Source organism: Coturnix japonica, chromosome 8, assembly GCF_054131305.1.
Source record: "Coturnix japonica strain WE chromosome 8, WE-NBRP24, whole genome shotgun sequence".
In the NCBI taxonomy this organism is placed as follows: Eukaryota; Metazoa; Chordata; class Aves; order Galliformes; family Phasianidae; genus Coturnix; species Coturnix japonica.
The window spans coordinates 26,332,847-26,353,523 of record NC_140670.1 but is presented as its reverse complement, the minus strand read 5'-3'; the positions used below and the strand labels follow the sequence as shown (position 1 = coordinate 26,353,523).

Below are 20,677 nucleotides of genomic sequence, written 5' to 3'. Positions count from 1 at the left end.
GCACTCCACTAGACAGGAAATTAGAATAAATGAGTTAAGCGTGTACCACAAGGAAGGTTTGCAAAATAGCCACTTAAAAGTTATTAATAAAAGTCAACTTCAGATAGGGTTTAGCAAAGAAAAATACAATGAGCTGCTGAAAAAGTTGTCCCTTTACTTGAAAACACATGCCTATCAGAAGGGAAAGCAGCTGCTCGCAGAAGCAGCAGAGCATGCTGCATCACCAGCCAATGGCTGATGCTGTCAGATCCTGTGTGTACTGTGGGTGCTGCTCAGACCATAATTTTAAGCCACGTTTTTTGGGCACAGTTTCATTGATTCATCAGTTATTGCTTGGTGTGAATCTACAGTCAGTTGATGGCTGGAGTCACAGTTTTGAAGTGCAGTGAGTTTTCAAGCAGCCCTTCAGTACATTCAGACTTTGGAAACATCCATCTCCACTCTTCCTCAACCCCCTGCACACAGCAAGAAGCAAAGCTGGGCTTCATACCTCATATTCCCACCCAGGCACCCTGGAGGGCTGCAGCCTGCTGCTCCATCCTGCTGTGCAAATGCTGCCAGAAAGCCACTGTTGCCTTTGAGGATCCAGCCCTGACACACACACATCTCAGGCACTCACATCAAATGATTTGGGTCTTGATAGACACCCATCGCCTTCACAGAAGGGATTTGTTTTGCTTTTCTCCATTCCCTGCAGGCCTGTGCTCTTGGTGGTGACTTTTCTGCACACATACACGTGCAGCCGTGTGCTGCCACCTATACTTTCCAACGCGCAGCTCCAATTGTTAATTCATGTCTGGCTTTCTTCAAAAAACCCAACACACTGTCAGCGTTTGACTCATTTTCTCCAGATCATTTCAGCAATCCTGTTTGTCTGTGGGTTTGCTCCTTCTCCAGCCATGAAGCACAGCCTGTCCCAAGCACAATCTGTGCTATGGGCTCAACAGCAGCTTCCCATGCTCACACACATGCCAGCCATGTGTCCCTCCATGCCTACACGGTCACCATGCCACTGCCCCGGTGCCCCCGCAAGACAGACCCACAACCCATCTGCTTCCAGTTGGGCCCTCTTCACTGGCTATTACCACTCCAATGTGAAGGCTCCAGGCTTTCCCAGCAGGTCTTTGAATGGCCAGACATCATTGGGAAAACCTCCTGACCGCTGTGCTCATGCAGTTGGCCTAACTGTGGTCAGTGAGCAACACTCACCTTGTCTTCATCCTTCTTACTGCCGTTATGCTCTCTCAACAGATGACCCAATGCAGCTATTCATAAAGATGAGCTGAGTATGTTCTGGCCCTAAATTTCCCACCTAGAGACCCCAGTGACCCAAAGCACTCATTGCCTGCTGAAGTCTTAGGACATGTGTGCTAGGGCCAGATCCTGCCCTGTCAAACCCAGCAATGGGGAGGAAGGGTTGGTGCTGCCATCCCATCCCATCCCATCCCATCCTGCCCCATCTCCTGTGCATGCAGCCACCACTTTTCTATGCCACTGTCCCCTGCACCTGCAGCACCCTGCTGAATTTGCTGGAATCACAGAATGAACCAGGTCTGCAGGGTAAAAAAACAACCTGTGGTAGCAGAGCAGATCTCACCCAGCACCTGACCTGCCACTGCAGTGTTATAAAGACCCCTTTCCACTGTTATCAAGGGAGAAACCACTAACTGCAGCTTACAGTCAGACTCCAGCTAAATCAGCTCAATAGGATTATTTCTCCCCAGTGCTGTTATTTTGTTCTTGCATTAAATATACAACTTCTCCTATTGTTTTCACTCTTTAAAATACATCACTAGAAATCACTGAAGACAAATTCTTTGACTTCAAAAGAAAAAAAAAAGGAACAAATGATTTCCAAAACAAACTGTTGGCTGCTGTCCTACAGATCTCACCTTGGGAAGCACTCTTCCTAGAAGCTGATTTCTAACTTAACTCTGCTTCAGAGTCTAATAAAGCTAAAAAACGGCTTCACTTCCATTCTGCACTGACGCGAGGTGTTCTACACTGCCTTTCTGTTGCTCTGTCTGCAGTTGTGCATTCTGCTTTCATTGCAGTAGTGAAACACTGATGCAGCGTCCCTTCACAAAGCACTGTGAGCAGCCACGCTGCTCTCAGTTTGCACCAAGGACCCAGACGCACACCCCGCTCGCTCACAGAGTATTGCAGCCCCCCAACTCCCCACCTCCAACAAACCACGAGTACAACCACAAACGGCACGGTTACGGAAAGAGAGCGTCCTCATTATCAGGCTGGAAACACCTTGTCGTTAGCCACTGGTTCTAAGGGAAGTCGGCAGACTTTGGTGCAACAGAAACACAAGCCAGTTGTGTTTCAAACACAGTTTTACAATCCCGTGTCAGGGAAAGCCATTAGATAAGTTGTGTTGGTAATCTGAGCCATCTCTGGGGAAAAACAAACGCTGCTCTTCCCATTATAGGCAGGTATTGTTTCGAAACCTATAGAGACACGCTTGCTTGTGCTGCAATGGCATTTATTGCACATCGACTAATTACTTACACAGTAGTAAATTGCACCAGAGTATAAATAGGTTATAAAACACACACAGAGAGGAGAATGGAAACGACACACAAGTGCTAAAATAACAGCAGATTCACGCGGGCACTTGGAAATAAAAATAATAGAAGTCCCTTCAGATATTTTAATTTATAATACGGATCTATTTACAGTACCTTCATAAAATAATATAAAAAGTCACTCTCTCAATAAAACCACAACAGATCAGACAAAACCAGAAATCACTTGCAGGCTCGGTGTTGTCGAAACCTCCATTTCATCTTTAATTTGCGTGTGTGGACATGTGCAAGTAGCATCTTCAAATAACTTTGCAATCCTTAATACTGTGCAAAAAAACCCAGCTTTGTTGCCGTTTCCCAAAGATGTGCAGTAAAATCTTGTTGTTGCCAGGGTGAGTTTTTTTTTCCCCCCTGTCCATCCGTAATTACAACAAACAAGCTGCAGAAGGCTCATTAACTCCCCCCCCCCCCCTCCTCCTCCCCTTTCCCCTAAAATACTCCTAACGGTAGGCAAATGCGCTGTTTAATATAAACACGGCCCATTTATTCCCCTGTACAATATGCACAGTTTGAGGTAGAAGTTTCCCAGCCTGACCGCTATTGTCTGGCCAAAGAGATAAGCACAACAACTCACTGGTTGCTGATGCAGAGGGGGGGGAAAAAACAAAAGCAGAAGAGTTCGGGTTGTTCGGGGTTTGGTTTTTTTTTCCCTTTCAAAATAGATCTGTGCTCCTGCTTCTTAACTTTGTCATCACTTCTGCTCGGCAGTAGAGGGGAGCACACACAGCGACCACAGGTTTTGGACTGCTCTCGCAGCAGATGAGGCGCAGAGCACCTGCAGCTCCAGCCTCACGGCTGGGATCGGCTGTGTTGCCGTGTGTGTAGGACCGCTGCGGGAGCCTTCGGGGTCACAGCTCAAGCTGCTGCTGCCCTCGGGGTGCAGCCCCAGTCACTGCCCAGCCCTATGGAATCACAGCATCACAGGGCTGTGATCATCCCACTGCTCCAGCAGCTACCGGCACTGTCCGGGGAAAACTCGCCCGTGGGATGGGACTTGGGAAAGCGTTTCTCTAGCCCAGCCTCAGCTAAGCCTCCCTCCGACCCAAATATAACCTGGTTAGCTTTGGGACAGGCTGTTTATTTGCTCCGTTCTCTGCTCAGTGGGCTTCCTGTTTGCTTTAGGTTCAGATGAGGTATGTCGGATACAATTCACCTGCTTTTTTATTCATCAGTAAACACGGGCTCTCTCCCCGCTCATCCCTTGCCTGCGTTCCCCAGCCGTGGCCGGCCCCACAGACCCACCCCCCTATACCTTAGACTCCGAGCGGGATGTTTTGCTATGTCTCTCCTCCAGGCTTGACTCACTGCCGCCCCGCGTGCCCCCGTTGCAGTCGGACCACGTCCCCCCTGGGCTGTGCTCAGGGGAGCCCAGGGTGCTGATGAAGCCCCCAGGCAGCGGGGCGGGTTGGCCGCCTGCGTGCAGCCGCCTGTCGGCTTTGCGGGGGAAGCAGAGCAGCCTCTTGAAGGCCTTACGGAAGTCTGGGCTGCGGCAGTAGATGATGGGATTGAAAGCAGAGTTGGCGTAGCCCAACCAATTGAAGAAAACAAAGAGCCAGTCTGGCACCAAGTCTCTGTTGAAGACGTTGACAATGTTCACCAAGAAGAAAGGGAGCCAGCAGAGGGTGAACACCCCCATGATGATACCCAATGTCTTCAGAGCTTTGTGCTCCCTCATGGCCATGACACGGGACGTCTTCCTCTTGCTGGCGCGGCCGTTGCCGAGGATGGGCTGGTGGTGAGGGAGAGGGGGTGGCTGCGGCTGCTCCTGGCTGCCATAGAACCGGCCTTCACAGCGGTCGATCTTCCTGATCTGCTCTTTGGCCTCCCGGTACACCCGCAGGTACACGAAGATCATGATGAGGAGGGGGATGTAGAAGGAGATAATGGATGAGGCGATGGCATAAGCCCGGTTGGTGACGAAGTCGCAGCAGCCTGGGTCCTGGTAGCACTTGAGTGCCTGAGGGTCCTCATCCCGCCACCAGTGCATCATGATGGGTAGGAAAGAGACCAGGGCGGAGATGGCCCAGACGGTGCAGATGATGCCCTTGGCCCGAGCCCTGGTCATCAGGCTCTGGTAGCGGAAAGGCGAGGTGATGGCCAGGTAGCGGTCGATGGCGATGACGCACAAGGTCTCGATGCTGGCCGTCACGCAGAGCACATCTATCGATGTCCAGCACTCGCAGAGGAAGGAGCCCCACAGCCAGGTGCCCCGCACCACCAGCGTGGCCCCGAAGGGCACCACCAGCAGCCCCATCACCAGGTCGGCACAAGCCAGCGAGGTGATGAAGAGGTTGGTGAGCGTCTGCAGCCGCTGCGTGCGCCCGATGGCCGCGATCACCAGCACGTTGCCGGCCACGATGAGCAGCACCACCAGTGCCATCAGCAGGCTCATGCCCGCCTCCCACTGCTGCGACAGCAGCTCGGCGGACACCTGACGGCTCCCGGTCGGCGCCGCCGTCGCCCCGCCGCCTCCGGAGCGGTTGTGGGGGCCGCAGTCGGGCGGCAGCCACCCATCGCCCATGGCTGCGGGGCGCTCCGGCCGCGCCGCACCGCGGGCAGGCAGGAAGGCGGCGCCGCCGCCGCTGCCGCCGCTGCCGCCGCCGCCCCGGGATCCGCATGGCCCCGCACCGCGCCGCCGAACAGCACCGCCCCGCCCCGCCCCGCAGCCAATCGGCACCGAGGGGCGTGAATTTAGTACAAAATCACATTATAAACTTTCACGGTCTTGCACTCCTCGAGCTCACTCAGGCAGTGGGAAGCAGCGTGAGGGTACCGTGCGGCTGTTTGAAGTGCTAATCATGGAGCATCATCTGTCATCCGCTCAGATCACTTATTGCTGTAGTATCCTTATATAGTTAACAAGCCGCCACCCCACAATGCCGGCTCTCTGCCATCGCGCTGTGCTGTCAGATTGCCACCTGGAGACCCCGTCCTGCCCCACAGGCAGATAAGCTTCAGGGCTGCAGGAGTAAAGGAAATTGCCAGCGAGGATGCCACGAAGCAGAAGCAGCCTCATCTTGCCCTGCTTCCTTGTATCTCTGTTGGTTCAACAAGTGTCAATGTGGAACGCCAGATCAGAGCTGGAGCCAGAAAGTCTTTGGGAAACAATGCATCTGCAAAGGGAAAAATAAGCAAATTTATGATTTCTGTACAGAACATCCCTCTGGCCCTTACTGCCAGCCTGCAGCCAAATACTGACTGTAGGCTTAACCCCTTTCAGAGCATTACTTCTGCAAATCTCCTTGAAGTCAAATTTTCCTTGAATTTCACACTGCTCCTTAGCATGATTTTAACACAGACCTTTGTTTGCATTTTACTTAAGGATGTCAGCGCAGGAGAGGGACTTCAAAAAACTGAACTGAATTGTTTCTACTTGCTGTCCAGATCACGGTTTTTAATGGGCACCTAATTTATTTTTCCCTTGGAAGTCATTTTAAAAAGCCACTCAAAGCACTGGTAGTAATTAGGACAGCTCGGTTTGATGTTGCAAGCAATATGGCCTGTGTGGCTGGTGGGTGAGGGAGGATCTGGCAGAGGTCTGGGGAGAGCTTAGTGAAGGATGATGGGGCTGGCAAAGGAGCAGAGTGAAGAGACCACTTCAGCTTGTTGAAGACATAATCTCTTAATGTAGCTGGAGGAAGAGAAAATTGTTAGGGAAGGAGAGGAACGGGTGAATACAGGGAGATTTAGTGAGTGGTAATATGATGAAAGGGCAAAAATGATAGAAGTGACTGAAAGGATGTCAGTCCCATTAGGTTACCTGGAGTTTTACCACTCTTACCACTTGGGCCCTTATGGTTAGACTTGATAAAGCTCAAAATCTCAGTTTTGGATCAGACAGCATCTTCCTTGTGTTGGTCCGGTCACACCCTCACTGCAATTGAATTATAGCACTGTCATTAATAACATAATATCAGCTTAAATATCAGCTGTTTGTTCTTTTAAGGCATTAAGCAAAGCCCACGGAAATGCCTGGAAGGACTCCCATCGATCTCAGTGAGTTACATGTTACTGTCCTTCCTCCCTCTCTGGAGAACCATGTAAAGGCAAAGGAAGAATGCATTCGCTGTCATGTTTTCTTCTCTCTATCCTCCTAAATCCCTTTGTAAACTTAACATACATCAAAGAAACTGTTTTGTATTGGTTATCCAGACAGCTTCCCTAAAACCTGAGCTGAAGACAAGCAAATGAGACACAGCTCCGCAGGCCGTCACATGAAGCAATCAGGCTTCGCCCGGGCTGCTCTGTCCCAGGAAGAAGCTGTCATTTGGCTGCATTCACATTGGACATTTGTTATTGGAGGAACAGAGACACGATGGAACGTTGCCATGAGATCCATGTCTCTTGTTTTTAAAATAAACATCTTGGCTTTGACTTGACGTTTATTTTCCATAAATGCCTCAGCTTTAATTTGGCATTTCTGTGGCAGCAGGAGACTGTTTTCCTGTGACAACATGCAATTCCATTGACATTATCTCTTGATTGCATGTGACAGTGCTCCAAGCACAGTATAGAACTGCTTTTAGTTGAACAATGCCATGAAAATGTAATCCAAGTGGATTTAATACCAGAAGAGGACGTACTTTCCAGCCCCATTCCATTGGCGTGACACCATGGGGACATGAGGTACATGTGTGGCAGGGTGAATTGGGTTAGTGAGAGCATATTGGGATGCCTTGGGGGATCCTGTTGAGCCTTGGTGTGCCCAGGTTGGTTAGCGTGTACAGAGATTTTTTAGTAGTAGTTTGAAGAGATCTAAACTGGTCTGAACGCATGCAGATATGGAGAGAGCCCACTGCAATAACCCAGCCTTGCCGGGCACTTACAAGAGTGCTGAGTCATTAATTACCTTCAAGTGATTAAAGATGGGCTGTGATTCTCTGTCTTTCTCCCATACATACTCCAAGCAAAAAGGTGCAGAGGAACAGCCAAGATGATGGCCTTATCTCCTGAAATCTGTGTGGTGCTTCTGCTCGCAGGTTAGACTGCAGAAGAAGGCTGTTAGCCTGCTGAGCTCAGCTCTGCTTAGTCCTCCCGGAATGGACCCAGGATCCTTTTTCCCAGCGCTCCTCATAGATGCAAATCGTGAAGACTGATTTTCTTTGAGGATTGAGGACAGGTTTCTATTTTTCCTGTATTTAATAAGGGTTGTGACCTTTTTTTTTTTTAATCCTATCCACAACTTATAACAAATGTAGAGTCCTGGACTAATGTCTCATTAGATGCATGAAGGCAGGGGCTGTTACTACTTTGGAGATAAGCCTCTTTCACAGAGTAGACTTAGACTTGTAAAAGCAAAAGAACTTTGTACTGGGAGTAAAACTTGACGCTCATGCTGGGCTGTATGTACTTGTCATACTTAAACCTAACTGAAAGGGAGTCATACCAATTTAGGAAGCTGAAGTGCAGGCTCCTTGCCTATCTGGCCGATAGTTTCTACCTTTCCCTCCTCCATACACCTCACAGGAGGTCCTTAGTTCAGCATGTTTGTATCTCACTCTGGAGGAGTTCCTTTTTCACCTATCTCAGTGACACTTTGGCATTTCCATGATTCCTGGTGTTGTTGACTAGACTTTTAATTGATGTACAGTTCTGGTACAAGAACAAGCCAGAATTGGTGTTTATGGAAGCAGTTTTAATTTTGCTACTGATAAAATGTTCATAAAGTTAATCTCTCTTATTTGCAGCCTAGACTAGTATTAATTGGGAGCAATAATGATATAATCTTCATCCAGAGTATAACTAAGAGTTGTCTTTAAGTGCTTCATTTTCCAAGTCTCTCTCTGTATTTACAGGTATTCTGATGTACAGACTCCAATACTGAGACAGTGGCACTGTGAGAACAGTCTGACTAAGGATGCCTCTTTTTTAAGCATCAGCAGTTCCTTTGGGAGCGATAGTGAAACATTTTACAGCAGATCAGAAAACTGGTGATGGCCAGAGGCTTTCTTTATAGGAGGAGAATGTGGTTGAGAGATCAGAGCACAGGAGTGATGTCTAGGAGCCCTCTGAGATTTCCTTCCAGTCTATTCTTGCTTCAACGTGCTGGCTATATATATTCAGATTGGGTATTAGGAAACATTTCTTCTCAGACAGAGTGGTGAGGCAGTGGCACAGGCTGCCCAGGGAGGTGGGGAATCACTGTCCCTAGAGATGTGAGAGATGTGGCACTGAGACACATGGTTAGCGGGCACGGTGGGGATGGACTGGGGTTCAACTAGATGATCTTTGAGGTCATTTCCAGTGTTCTGTGATTCTGTAAGGAGATAATTTACTACCACATATCAGAGCTTACCCACTTGTAGAATGAAAGCTGAATGCTTTAGGAAATACCATCTCGCATTGACAATGGAACATGAAGCGAATCCTTACCAGCACCTGTTGAGGTGTGGATGTGAGGTGGAATGGAAAGGCATGACAATGGTTTGAGTGCACAGTTGATGCACTAAGAATTCTTTTCCTTCCTTTTCTAGTCATGGAGGACTACAGCATGCAGGCTAATGGCTGGGACATGCAGAAAGATGGTGTGAGGTGAAACCAGCATTTTCAGATGTTTAGAAAATCTGCATGTGTTCCAGATAGCAGAAGACTGAATTTAGCAGCACAGCCGTGGCTCAGAGCGACTTTGAAGTTGGATGGCCCCGTGTTGCTGACTGAATGTCTCTAGATGTAGGACCAAGGCTTTAGATCCTGTAGGGAAATGGATTAAAGCTCCCACTGGGAGAAAATACACTCTGGAATATTTTTTTAAGCAAAAAAAAAAAAAGTCAATTGCAGTTCATGCTAACTTAAGGCAGTGCCCTGGGAAAGAGCTCTGAATAGCTGATACTGTGTTGTAACATTTGAGAAAGGGTTATTCCCTTTTAGTGGCATTAAGGGTGCATTTTGAAGCTTTTGGGGGATGCTGAGTTGTAGATTTTATTTTTCAAACAGTAATTGCTGCCTGTTAGCATCCATTTGTAGTTCTGTGCATCCTCTCAGCAAGCCCTTAAGAACATATTGACTCGCCCTGCCACATGCTCAAGTGGATGCTATCTTTACCTCTCCTTGCATAGATCAAAGCTGTTTTAAAGCAATGAGGGATGCACCCCTCCAAAAAGTGTGGGGACTCCAACTGCTTTTATTTGGAGCGGGTAATCACAAGATTAGCTGAAAGAGAAAGAAAACAGTAGGATGCATCGATGTGAGGGGGCCGACATGCGGAGCTATGTGAGGTTGATGTTATGTTATACCAGGCAACCCAAAAGCTGAAAAATCAATGTATGGAAACCTATGGAACAACTTTGATCTTATTCTGTGTTGTCTTTTTCTTAACCCATTGTTTTGGACCACTGATAAATGTGTTAGATCCCTAGTTCTGGAAACTTCTATGTAGGTTTAGACATCATTAATATTAATCTTAGATATAGTCAATTCACAGCATAGAGTGAAATCTCCTGCAGGCCACTTGCCACAGAATAAACTGCTGGCTGGTTCCTACCTCAGATGTAGGTAGGGTACCTTGTGCCCAAGTGATGCCGGGCCCTGGCTGCCTTGTGGAATGCTGGAGTCCTCCAGTAGGTGTGAGAGAATTGCTGGCATCTTGGCACAGCCACTTCTGAACACTTTTGTTGTGGCGTGGGGCTGCCCTATGGAGAGCAGAAGGCAGATGTCAGGTGTAAATGAGGCTTCCAAAATTCACATTTCTGAGGAGTGCAGAGCAGTCACGGGATTCAGGCTTCTCCAGGTTGGATTTCAGTGTGCAGCATCCCCGGGGGTCAAGTATAGGTTCTGTGTTTTAAGACATTTGAACCACTGCCATTCTCTCAGTTCCCATGTTTAGCTTGTTGCTCACCAGTTTCCCCAAATTAGTTTATTGTGTTGCTACCAAACACACACAGGAGAAGACTTGTGCTGTTATTTCCCTTATCTTTGTTTAAAGAGCCATAAAATTAAGACGGCAGCTGCCAGCTTCATATCCAACCAGACAAGATACACAAGTGATAATGAACTGAATGTGAAGTGAGGGGAAGAACTTGCATAGTTCAGCATCATTTTATAGTCATTAAAACGCAGCTGTAATGCAAGCACTTTGTCTCTGTCTGGCCCATGCAGACTCATGTAAACTTGGAGTGGTGTTTACTTTGTGAAGAGGTCTGGCATTAGTTCCTTCAAGGATTAAGTGAAAAATCAAAGCCCCACACTGCCAAGTCTGTTCAGCTAAGCTCTAGTCATTGAAGTATGGGTTGGACTCTTTGGTAAAGCCCCAGGACTGGTCATGTTCTTCATGAGAGCTGTGACCAGATGCAGATCTCAGTGTATCTGTATCCTCCCTGCCCATACCAGTGACCAGGTAAACCACCAGATTTCTAGAAGGCACTAAAATTCCATTCTTCGGGTGTTGGCCCAAAGCTGAAGGATGAGACATCTTGAAGTTTCACCTCAATCAACTAATAAGAGCCTAATAGTCTTTATTCACAGGGATACAAAGAAAGTAAAAAATCAGTTGTTAGAGCATCACTGACAAATCAGTTTGTCAAAATGTTCCTTTGAAGTGGCCATTAAAATAGACAGAATATTTCTGCAAACACATTGTTGACTTCTGCTCTGGGAAAATGGTCAGAGCCAATGATGAAAGTAATGCTCCTGCCCCTCCTAACCACTCTTCTCATTGGCTTGAGACACCTTTGCTGACCATTTCTAGGTGGCCTTGATTCTGTTGGTTTGGATTATGCTGTTTGTCACATGTGAATGTTTTTCTTCTCTCTATCATAAAATCATGCTGAGATAGTGAAAATTATTTCACCGTTCACAAGGTTGCTTGTTTATTTGTAATAGCAACTTATATTATGATAATTAGGCTCTGCAGGTAGTGGCTTGCTTACGATGGCAAATCTTCTGTTTGGGTGGTACCCATTGGGAAGCATCTCTTCAGTCTGCATCCAACAGCAGATACCTGGCATGGAAGTTGAAGTCCTCAGCATTTCTGTTTCCTGGAGAGAAAGTGGATAAATAAGTACACCTTCTGCAAATTTGGCCAAAATGTAAAGTTAAACGTTTTGATGAAGTGATATAAGTAGAAATAGAGCTAAAGGAATCCTAGCTCTGGCTTTGGTCTCAGTGTTTCTGTTCTCATCATAACTTGGCCCAAAGTCTGTTCTGAGCCAAATTACAGTCAAGTGTTCAAAATTCTGCGTTGAGTTGGCATTGGAATACGACTGCTGTGAGACTGGATCTGATTTTCTCTCTCTGTGATGGGCTCCATAAAATGCTGAGCAGCAGAGCACAACCCTGATGTCAGCCCTGTGCTGGCAGCTCCTTTCCATCCCTACACATATCCACCTTTCCTGACAAAGTGGTGTCATCGCTGGGGACATCAAGGCTTCTCCACTGATGGTGAAGTCTGGAGCCCCTCCCAGACTTGCTCTTCCTCACCAGTACCTACATCCAGTCACAGCCTCAATGAAGTGATTTTAAGGTCTTGAATCTGAAGGGATGGCAGAAGAGAAGTTCTGACCCTGCCTGGCAGTCAGATAATCCCAAATTGTCAGGCAGTGAAGTGTATATAGCCCCTGGCATGATTAAACCATCAATGAACAGCCACCTTGAAAATTACAAAGCCTTCTTGTCAAACTCCTCAAGCTGAAATTAGTTTAAGTTATGAAAGAGGAGGAAACAACATAACAACATCCAGTGTTATTGTTAGTAACCTCCTCAACACAACGCCTCTTCATGGACACATCCCGAACAGCATAAAATGCATTTCTCTAGAGATGGCATTCTCTTTGGCAACAGAGCTCTGCAGTTGCCTCCTTAACCAGTCTAGTTTTGTTCAGGCTGATTAAACATTGTGGAGTCATTCCTGAGTTCTATCTCCATTTTCATTGTAAGGGTCTAATTTTAAACTCAGTTTAACTAGACCTCCCATTTCTTCCTCTTCTTAAATCAATAACGTAGATTCCTCACTGCGGCTTCAAGCTACATTCATTTATGATCAAGTGGCATAAGAGACACCCACAGGAAACTCTTGGTGCACCTGATGTTTGTATGCATGCCTTTGGGCAATAAGAAAGACTAATCTCTTTTTTTTTGCTAAGTTTTCTCTGTTAGCTATTATACTTAATGCATGTAACTCTCTCACATCTGAGCTGCAGAAAATTACATCTGCCAATTATTGTGTAAGGTGTTTGTGACAATGCCATAATTGCATCTAATAAAGATTGTCTCTTTCCTCACAGGGCTTTTGTGAAGCTGAATAGCTGTGAACCACTTTGTAATCCTCATCTGAATGGCCTTCGATACACTAAATAATATTACTACTTTACACAGCAGCACTGGTACTGAGAGTTCTCTGTGTTCTACCTGTTCTTGAGAGTAACCACATGCTGCTCATCACAGCCTCAGAATATGAAGCTGCTAAACTCACAGTTAGCTTAGGTATTCTCACTCAGTAAACACCTTGTTCCTTATTATTTATTTATCTCTTTATTCTGATGTCTATCCAGAAATGTGGTTTTGGTTCTTTTTTGCACATCAATATTTCATAATAATTCAAGGAGTTTATTTATGCAAACATCTCTCAGGCCACAAGCTCTCTGTAATCTCTTTGCCTTTCCAATTGCTTTGTGTATTTGCTGCTCTTCATGCACTGCCTACAGAACTCGAGGGTCTCTGCAGGCTCTGTCAGCTGGAATTGCTTTGCTCTCCGGTTGATGGGGCTCATACCCAGGGGAGGCATTTCTGGAAGGCACAGGAAGACTTCTGACGTGAACATCTGGGTACCTTCCTATTTTCCAGGTCTCCGCAGCTCTCATTCACCTGGTTCTGACATCACAGAGTCACTACTACTACTACTACTACTACTACTACTATCATGTAGTATTCAGTAAATGCTTAGATACTGTATTAAGGGACATGGTTTAGTGGGGAAATACTGGTGGAAGGTAGACAGTTAGACTGGATGATCTTGGTGGTCTTTTCCAACCTCGGTGATTCAATGAAGCTATATTTAGCAAACAGGTGACATTGCTTGCTCAATTTGAGTTCAGTTGCTAGTGTTGGTTATAGTGCAGTGGAATTCAGCAGTTCAAGTGAGATACAAGTAAAGCAAGCACCCCCTACAGACCCAAACCAAGTTAGCTAGTTAAGAGAGGGATGGGCAGCGTAAATAGCTTTCTCATTAGCACCCAGAAGGTACTGCATGGTAGGACCAGACAGGTGGCTTCAGTTGTGCCCGAATGCATTGGAATTGCCAGGTCATGGCCTGAACCAGTGGTTAAGCACCAGGTGAGAAAGCATAGCTAACCCAGGGAGCTCAGGTGTGAGTGATACACCGAAGTGACCAGCAGTGGTGGAGCCAGGCTCCACCCCCCTTCATCCTCATTTAAGGTTTAGCAGCTGAGGAATTATCTCTTTGGATAGAGGCTGTGCTTCTCTGGAGTTGCTGCTGGTTGTTGGAAGAGGTGAGTTGCTTTTTCCTTACTGCTATTGCTCTGTAATGGTTGTATCTCATTAAAAGGCACTGTTATTGCCTCCTTTTGCCATATACTTGGCTTGGAAAGGCCCTTAAGGATTATCTAGCTTAGTATGTTGAGTACTGCCTGCTGATTCCAAAAACTTTCTACTTACAGCACTTGTTGCTCTTGGCACCATTTACTGTACCATGAAAAGACTTTCCTGTGGGAGTAGAGCTTAGGGGGTGGTGACTCTGCTTCTCTCTAAGTGAAAAAGTCCAGTCAGCCTGGTGTGCTTTAAGGTTGATGAGAAGTGGTAACCATTGAAGTACAAGCAGGTCATAAAGTAAATGCAGGATGTTACTGTGTTGGTGATGCTTGTGTCCAGATTTGGGTGTCAACATTTAAAAATATGTGAGCATAGTGGAGTGATGCCAAAAGCAAATATTGAGAATGGCTGGGGGCACTGACACTGTGGCCTGAGTGGAAAGACAGAAAGAGCTGGGTTTATTTATTGCAAAGGGGATGCTTGATGATCATGTAAAATGTTGTTGTAAAGAAGAGAGGAATAAACTGTTTCCTACTGGTTGCTGGAAAAGAAGGAATGGAGTTATATTGTAGAAAGAGAGATCTAGGTTGCAGCAAATGCTTCTGGATTCTATGCTGGATTGCCTGGTAGTGAATTTGAGTACTTAAACAAGCTCTTCAGTTTGAATGTTAGGGTTTATGTTTCTATAACATGTAATAAAGGATATTGGTCGTTCTGGCAGTGCTTTCCATCTGTTTTAACTAGTGAGGAAACCCATCTTCCTGCTTTAGCCAGTTTGCGTAAGTAGCTAAAGATAGGTGGATGGATCTGGGCCTCTGTGTCTATGCTCTATTACTTATCATTACAACCAGGGGTCCTGTGTCATGGCCTCCAGTTTTTGCTTTCATCATTGTTTTTCAGTTTAGTTGCTGTGTTCAGCAGTGAGTCTTTGCTTTATGGAAGTTTAAACAGCCTTAGCATAACATGTACTTCCTGTTGTTCAAGTGGGTTAATGGCTTGTTTACTGCATTAAACTGTTTCTTGAATTGCCCTTATATATACAAACATGATTTGATCTAAATAATTTGTTTTAAAACAGTTGATAAGGAATAATGTTTTATATGATGGATCATATTTTAGTGTGTTAGAACTATCACATAAATGGAAATCAGATTTTAGTCTTGGTTTTTAAGGATGTTTTTCACATATGAGCAAGTCTAGTAAAAAAAAACAAAAAACAAACAAACCAAAAAACTAGAAAAAAATACCATGGCAGTATTGTAATAGTCTGGCCCTACCAGGTAAGGGTTGTAGCACTTTAAAGGGAAGTCTGTCTGTTGCCCCATCACTGTATGTTAAGGCAGTTTGGGGGGTTGTCTTATGTTAGTTAACAATGCTGTTTTGCAGCAGAGCAACAATCTCCTTTCTAGGAGAACTATACTGGCCTGAAGCTCCTGAAAATGTGTATATATGACAAGTCTGAGGTCTGTTTTAAATGTGTTTTATTGTTTGTGGTGGTGGTGTGTATATATATATTTTTTTGGAGCCGCTGGGGCTTGCTTGTTTTTCTCACATTGTATGCTCACAAAGAAGTAGAAGATAAGGGCATGCATGACATCACTGGTTCCGAGACTGAAAAATAAGCGCTTGAAATTTAAAATACTGTGGAAAAAACTGAATTGAAAGAGCTGCTACAGCTTCTGTCTGGGTGGTGGGACTCTTCAGTGGTATAGCAGGAGGCTGTGATGTGGGTGGCATGTGCTGCAGCCAACAACATGAAAGGCATTTCCACAGTCCCTGCTAGTGGCAGGAATAAATGCTAGTAGGATGAAGGCAAAGCAGGCTGAAGTTGTTTGCCTGGGAAGCCTGACTTATTAACTCAGCTTTCTGTGATGTGTACATCTGTCTTTCTACCTGTTGGCAAATTTCAACCAAAGCTGACAGAGGACAAGATCTTAAATATGATGTTTTTCAATATCAGAGTGAATCATTTGTTCCCTATTCTTAATCTTTATCTCATACAGCAATTATCTTTACAAATCAAGGTTTACTTTGTTGAATCACCAGCCCAGCCAGGTCTACTTGTTACCTTCCAATCAAGCTGCCTTTTTTCTGCCATCTGTACAAACAGTGAAGCTCCTGGGCTGGGCCAGACCATTGCTACTGCTGCTACACTGCTGTAAAGGCATGAGCTGTATCAGAGCATAGCCTGGTCCTGCAGCTGCTTTGGCTCCAGAGGGGAGTTTGTGACAGTAAACTAATCGCACATTACTTGGATGAGAGGCAGGCAGGGAGCAGATAAGGGGCTGTTTTTGCAGAGCCCGTTCTTTGTCCATGACTAAGTTTTGGTGAATGAAATCATTGTAGCCCAGACAGCAGTGTGACTGCACAGGAAGGGAGCCTGGTTGTCCCTTAGTTACAACTCCCACTTGGTTATATGCTCTCAGCCTTGGCTGAATCACTTAACTCTTGTGTGACATGTCTGACCAGGGAAGTTGTATGTGAGAGCAGCAGCCTGCTGTCTGGAAATAGTGAGCTTCTAAAACTCTGTACTTACCAGACAGCCGGACTAATGGGAAACATGGTTTCATTTTCTTCTTAGATAAGACCTTCCCAGAGATTTCCTTATTTGCATGATAGCAAAGGGAGGAATAGTAGTCTTTCTTTGCAGTGCAAATAAATGGGATGTTTTAGGTCCAAGATTGTGGGGTTGTTTTTAATACCAGGAAGGTGGTAGGAGCTAGGTAAGGCACAGTATAGTTTCATTCCAATGAATATACACCATCTATCTTTGCTAAGTGAAATGTGAATAAATCAATAGTTTTCTAGCTGAGAGTTACCTACTTTAGACATTGTGGTGAGTGAAACTGAGATGGTCAATTTATGGGTGATGCTTATTACATACAGCTTTGCTTTCTCACTCCAGAACCCAGCCTTTGCTTCCTAGATTCTTCCACAAAATGAAATAGTCCCTTATTTCTTCAGGTAAACACTGTGATAGTTGCTCGTGCTAACAGCCACACTACAGTTCAAAGGGGCATATGCTGAAGAATGGCTTTGAGTGAGACACCTTAGTATATCTAGTATTATCTAGTTGGCTGTGAAATAGTTTCAAAGAAGCAGCAGAAGTTCCTGTAATTACGAAGCAGAACAGAACTCGGGCAAAAAAAAAAAAGGATATATATTCCTTTTTTGTGGAATTCAACAATGCGTGAGCTTTCTACTTTTGAGAGAGAACCCTGAAATTATGGGAGACTAGGTAAGATTTTTCTGGTTTAAAAAGAAAGACCCATGGAAAGGTTGATCGACTCAGTTTATTAAAGATAGCAGCTGGCCTCCATAATTTTCATTGTTTGATATGTCTTCCCTGTTCTGCTCCAAAACATGGTCTTCATCAATTAAACAGTGCTGGATGTAGCTTTAAAACCTTGCTCAAGAGCCAATTCCAGAAATTCAAGACAGCTGTTTGGGTCTGAGCCAGGTGGTTTTTGACTTGAAAACAAAGGAAACCCTCCTTTGACCTAAGAGGTCTATTACTATCAGCTCCACTTGGTTCAGAAAGCACCATTATCTGCTTCCTTAGGTTCAGAGGTAAATAGTTCATGGGCACAGGAGTAAAGTTTTTAAAAGGAATCCTCCATCCAGAGAGCTGTATTTGGAGACAGCTTGTTGTGTTGTTGGTGTTCCCATTGTCACTGGCCTGATTAACCAGGAAAATAGTTCAAAAGGGGAATCAGTTGAGAATTTTTTGTAGGTACAGCAATCTTGCAGTAGCTGGCAACTAAGCTTGTCATGTTGGGGTGGTTGGACTTAAGCGTTTTGTCTTGAATTTCAACATGCCCATCCTAAAGGGAGAGAGAGCAGGCTACAAAGAAAACATGGTTCAACAGGTAATGATGTAGTGAGCTGATGGGAGATGTAGGGAATACTGTGTAGAGCCTCACACGTAGCATGTGTATTTCTCAGCACTATTTTTGAGTTGAGTTTTCCTCTTTCTACTTCTCTCAGTTCTCCATCTCTTTTCCAGTTTCAAGGCATTAGACTTGTATGAACTGATATATGGAGTTGTTGTACCTTTCCTTCCCATAGCTTTGTGGAAGAGTCAGTTTGCAGTTATTGGGTCTGGCTGTTACAGCTTCTCTTACCATTGGAAAAACACAGGACTGCTTGATATTGAAGCCTAGCTAGACAATACTTCAATTAAGCACTTTCATTCAAGAGCCTCTCCTGATGCTACAAACTCAATAATCCCATCTGTGGGTGGGGCTATGTGTGGTGACACAATAACCTTTATGCTACATGCTGTGGGCTATAGTTGAGTCTGTAGAATAGATTTTGACTTTCTGTAGATCCTCTACTAATTTAGGAGGACTTTAGATTAGCCTGTGAGGACTAAGCAGGGCCATGAGAACTACCCACACATAGCCTTTTCTGTGACTTATTTCTTCTATCTTGTGCCCACTAGAACACTAGTGTCCATCACTACAAATAGGAAAACTCGAATCCTTTTATTGATAACAAATAACTTGTTTCTGCTTTAATTAGGTTTTGAATACCATGCTGCTTTGCTCTCCAACACAGTGAAATCTGTCAAGTGTTTATTGCTTTCCTGGTTACCTTTCTCTCAAAGCATTAACCATAAAGAGCAAGCCCCCCCCCTTTTTTTTTATTGTGTTCATTGTCATGACAACAGATCTGTGCTTTGTTGCTTGCCATTTTATGGCCTCTAAAGCTGAGGAAATAACACTGCTGTAGTTCAGCTCCATGAGCCATAGTACCTTACTTCCTTGTTCTGATCTGAGTTATTTCCACAGTTTATGCCAGGTTCATTTTCTAATTGCACTGATATGCAGGGCTAATCTACCCATCCTATTCTCACTTTGATGCATAAACATGATGGTATGTTTAGGAAATCCATCTTCTCTCAGCTGTCCCCTTGCTGAAAAATGCTACAGTTTGATGGACGAGGGAATCCTATTTTCTGGGTAATTTGTTTCTCTCTCAACCTCAGTTTCTCCATCTGCGGCTGAGGAGACAATTTTGGCCTACCTTACTATGTATTTGAGCTGGAGATTATGTTCCAATGGACAAAGATGCCTTCTGATAATGGGATCATAGCTAGTGCTATATTTTCTGGCTGTGATGAGGCTGAAGACCTCATCTAAATGATAGGAAAAAGTGTTAATAAATGTGACTATCCCAGTGGCTTTTAGACAGCACTTACTACTTACCATGAAACTTTACTGCAAATGGGAAGTTAACACCTGGCTGAGAAATGTGGGGGAATTGCCAATGTTAATTTGCTTCTGCTTGGCTGTGGTTACTCATCTTCTGCAAGAAGAGTCCACGAAGATATTTGAATCCTAACTGTGTGGAAATTTCCTTTTTCATGGTTGTTTTTGTTTTTGTTTTTTTCATCCTAATGGAGCTATTGCCTCTCTTGGTACTGGCAGCATCATAGCAAAGTAACACTTGAGCATATCACCCTTGGTGATGTAAAGGTGTTTAAACACGTAACTGGAAGCTGAGTTTTCCATGGAATAAATCTAGACTTCTTCCAGAATCATCTTGGTAGGAGAGTTTTCTGCACTACCAAAACATAATATGAATACTTATGTTACTATATGGCTAATCAAAGGGGGCTGAAAAGCCTTTCTTCCCTTAACAAATGAGAAGTGCCACACAGTTTCTGGATAGCACATTAGCTGGAATTTCCTTTTTCTGGCCTGATCCACTGGGTGGGTAAATCAGTGACAGTACAAAATTTCTTAATCTAATTCTTTAAAGCAAGTCATGGGTGCTGGGCTCAGGGAGGATCCTGGTGCACAGAATCAGCAGCCAGTCCCAGCGCTGCCCTCGCTCTCATACCCTCAAGGTGCTTTAGCTCTTCAGGGAGGAAGACTTGCAGCTAGGTGGGCCAGATCTCTTGTTATCCTTAGTTTCTGGCATTGTCTATAAATGACAGCAGAATCTGGCTTAGTGCAGTTACTGGTGTTGAAATTCCTCAAGTTTCTACCTTGCTGGTTCGTGACCTAATTTGTTCCCATACCCCAGGCACTTGGATGTGATCCTCACAAATCTGTCCAGCTCTGTCCCTCAGCCTGGTGAGAATGTTTGGGTGCCAAGACTTGTGGATCCTCCCTCTATGTAACTGATGTCTCTTCTACATGAAGAGGAAACAAAGTAGGTTAAGCTTGATTTTTTTAATTAAACATTTCCTGCTTTCGCAGTGAAAGTGGAAAACACTACTGGGTGTCTCCCTACTAAATATGAAGGACAAAACAATGCCCTGTAGGAATGACACAGCTGTTAAACCCTTTGGCACATCTTGTTCAGCTCTCTTTCCTTTGAAGTTAGACTGGGGTGATTTACACCAAGTGCTTCCCTCCTGTGTGTGTCATAGAGTCCTGTAGATGATGAGGAAAAATACAGACATTCATAGCAAGTATGATGTGAGAAACTGATACTCACATGCATAAATGACATCTACAATTCCTGGAAGACGTAGAATTAATGGCTTCATCCATTGTTTTGGCTTAAGCCCTGAGCCAAAGGCTGTCTACCTCTCCCCAGACTCAAGGGCTGTTGCTTGAGATTTTAATAGCCTTCATTAACATCAAGGA

At 45.0% G+C, this 20,677-nt stretch overlaps 1 protein-coding gene and 1 long non-coding RNA gene across 3 annotated transcripts in view; one reads left to right on the top strand and one right to left on the bottom strand.

The window, feature by feature from the left end:
• The window catches only part of LOC146759998 (uncharacterized), a 60,947-nt gene that overhangs the window by 13,224 nt on the left and 27,046 nt on the right, over positions 1-20,677 (top strand). The window lies entirely within an intron of this gene.
• ADRB1 (adrenoceptor beta 1) lies at positions 2,475-5,223 on the bottom strand. Its single transcript, XM_015867370.3, has one exon. The coding sequence runs from the start codon at positions 5,113-5,115 to the stop codon at positions 3,841-3,843; it is 1,275 nt and encodes a 424-aa protein (XP_015722856.1). The 5' UTR covers positions 5,116-5,223; the 3' UTR covers positions 2,475-3,840.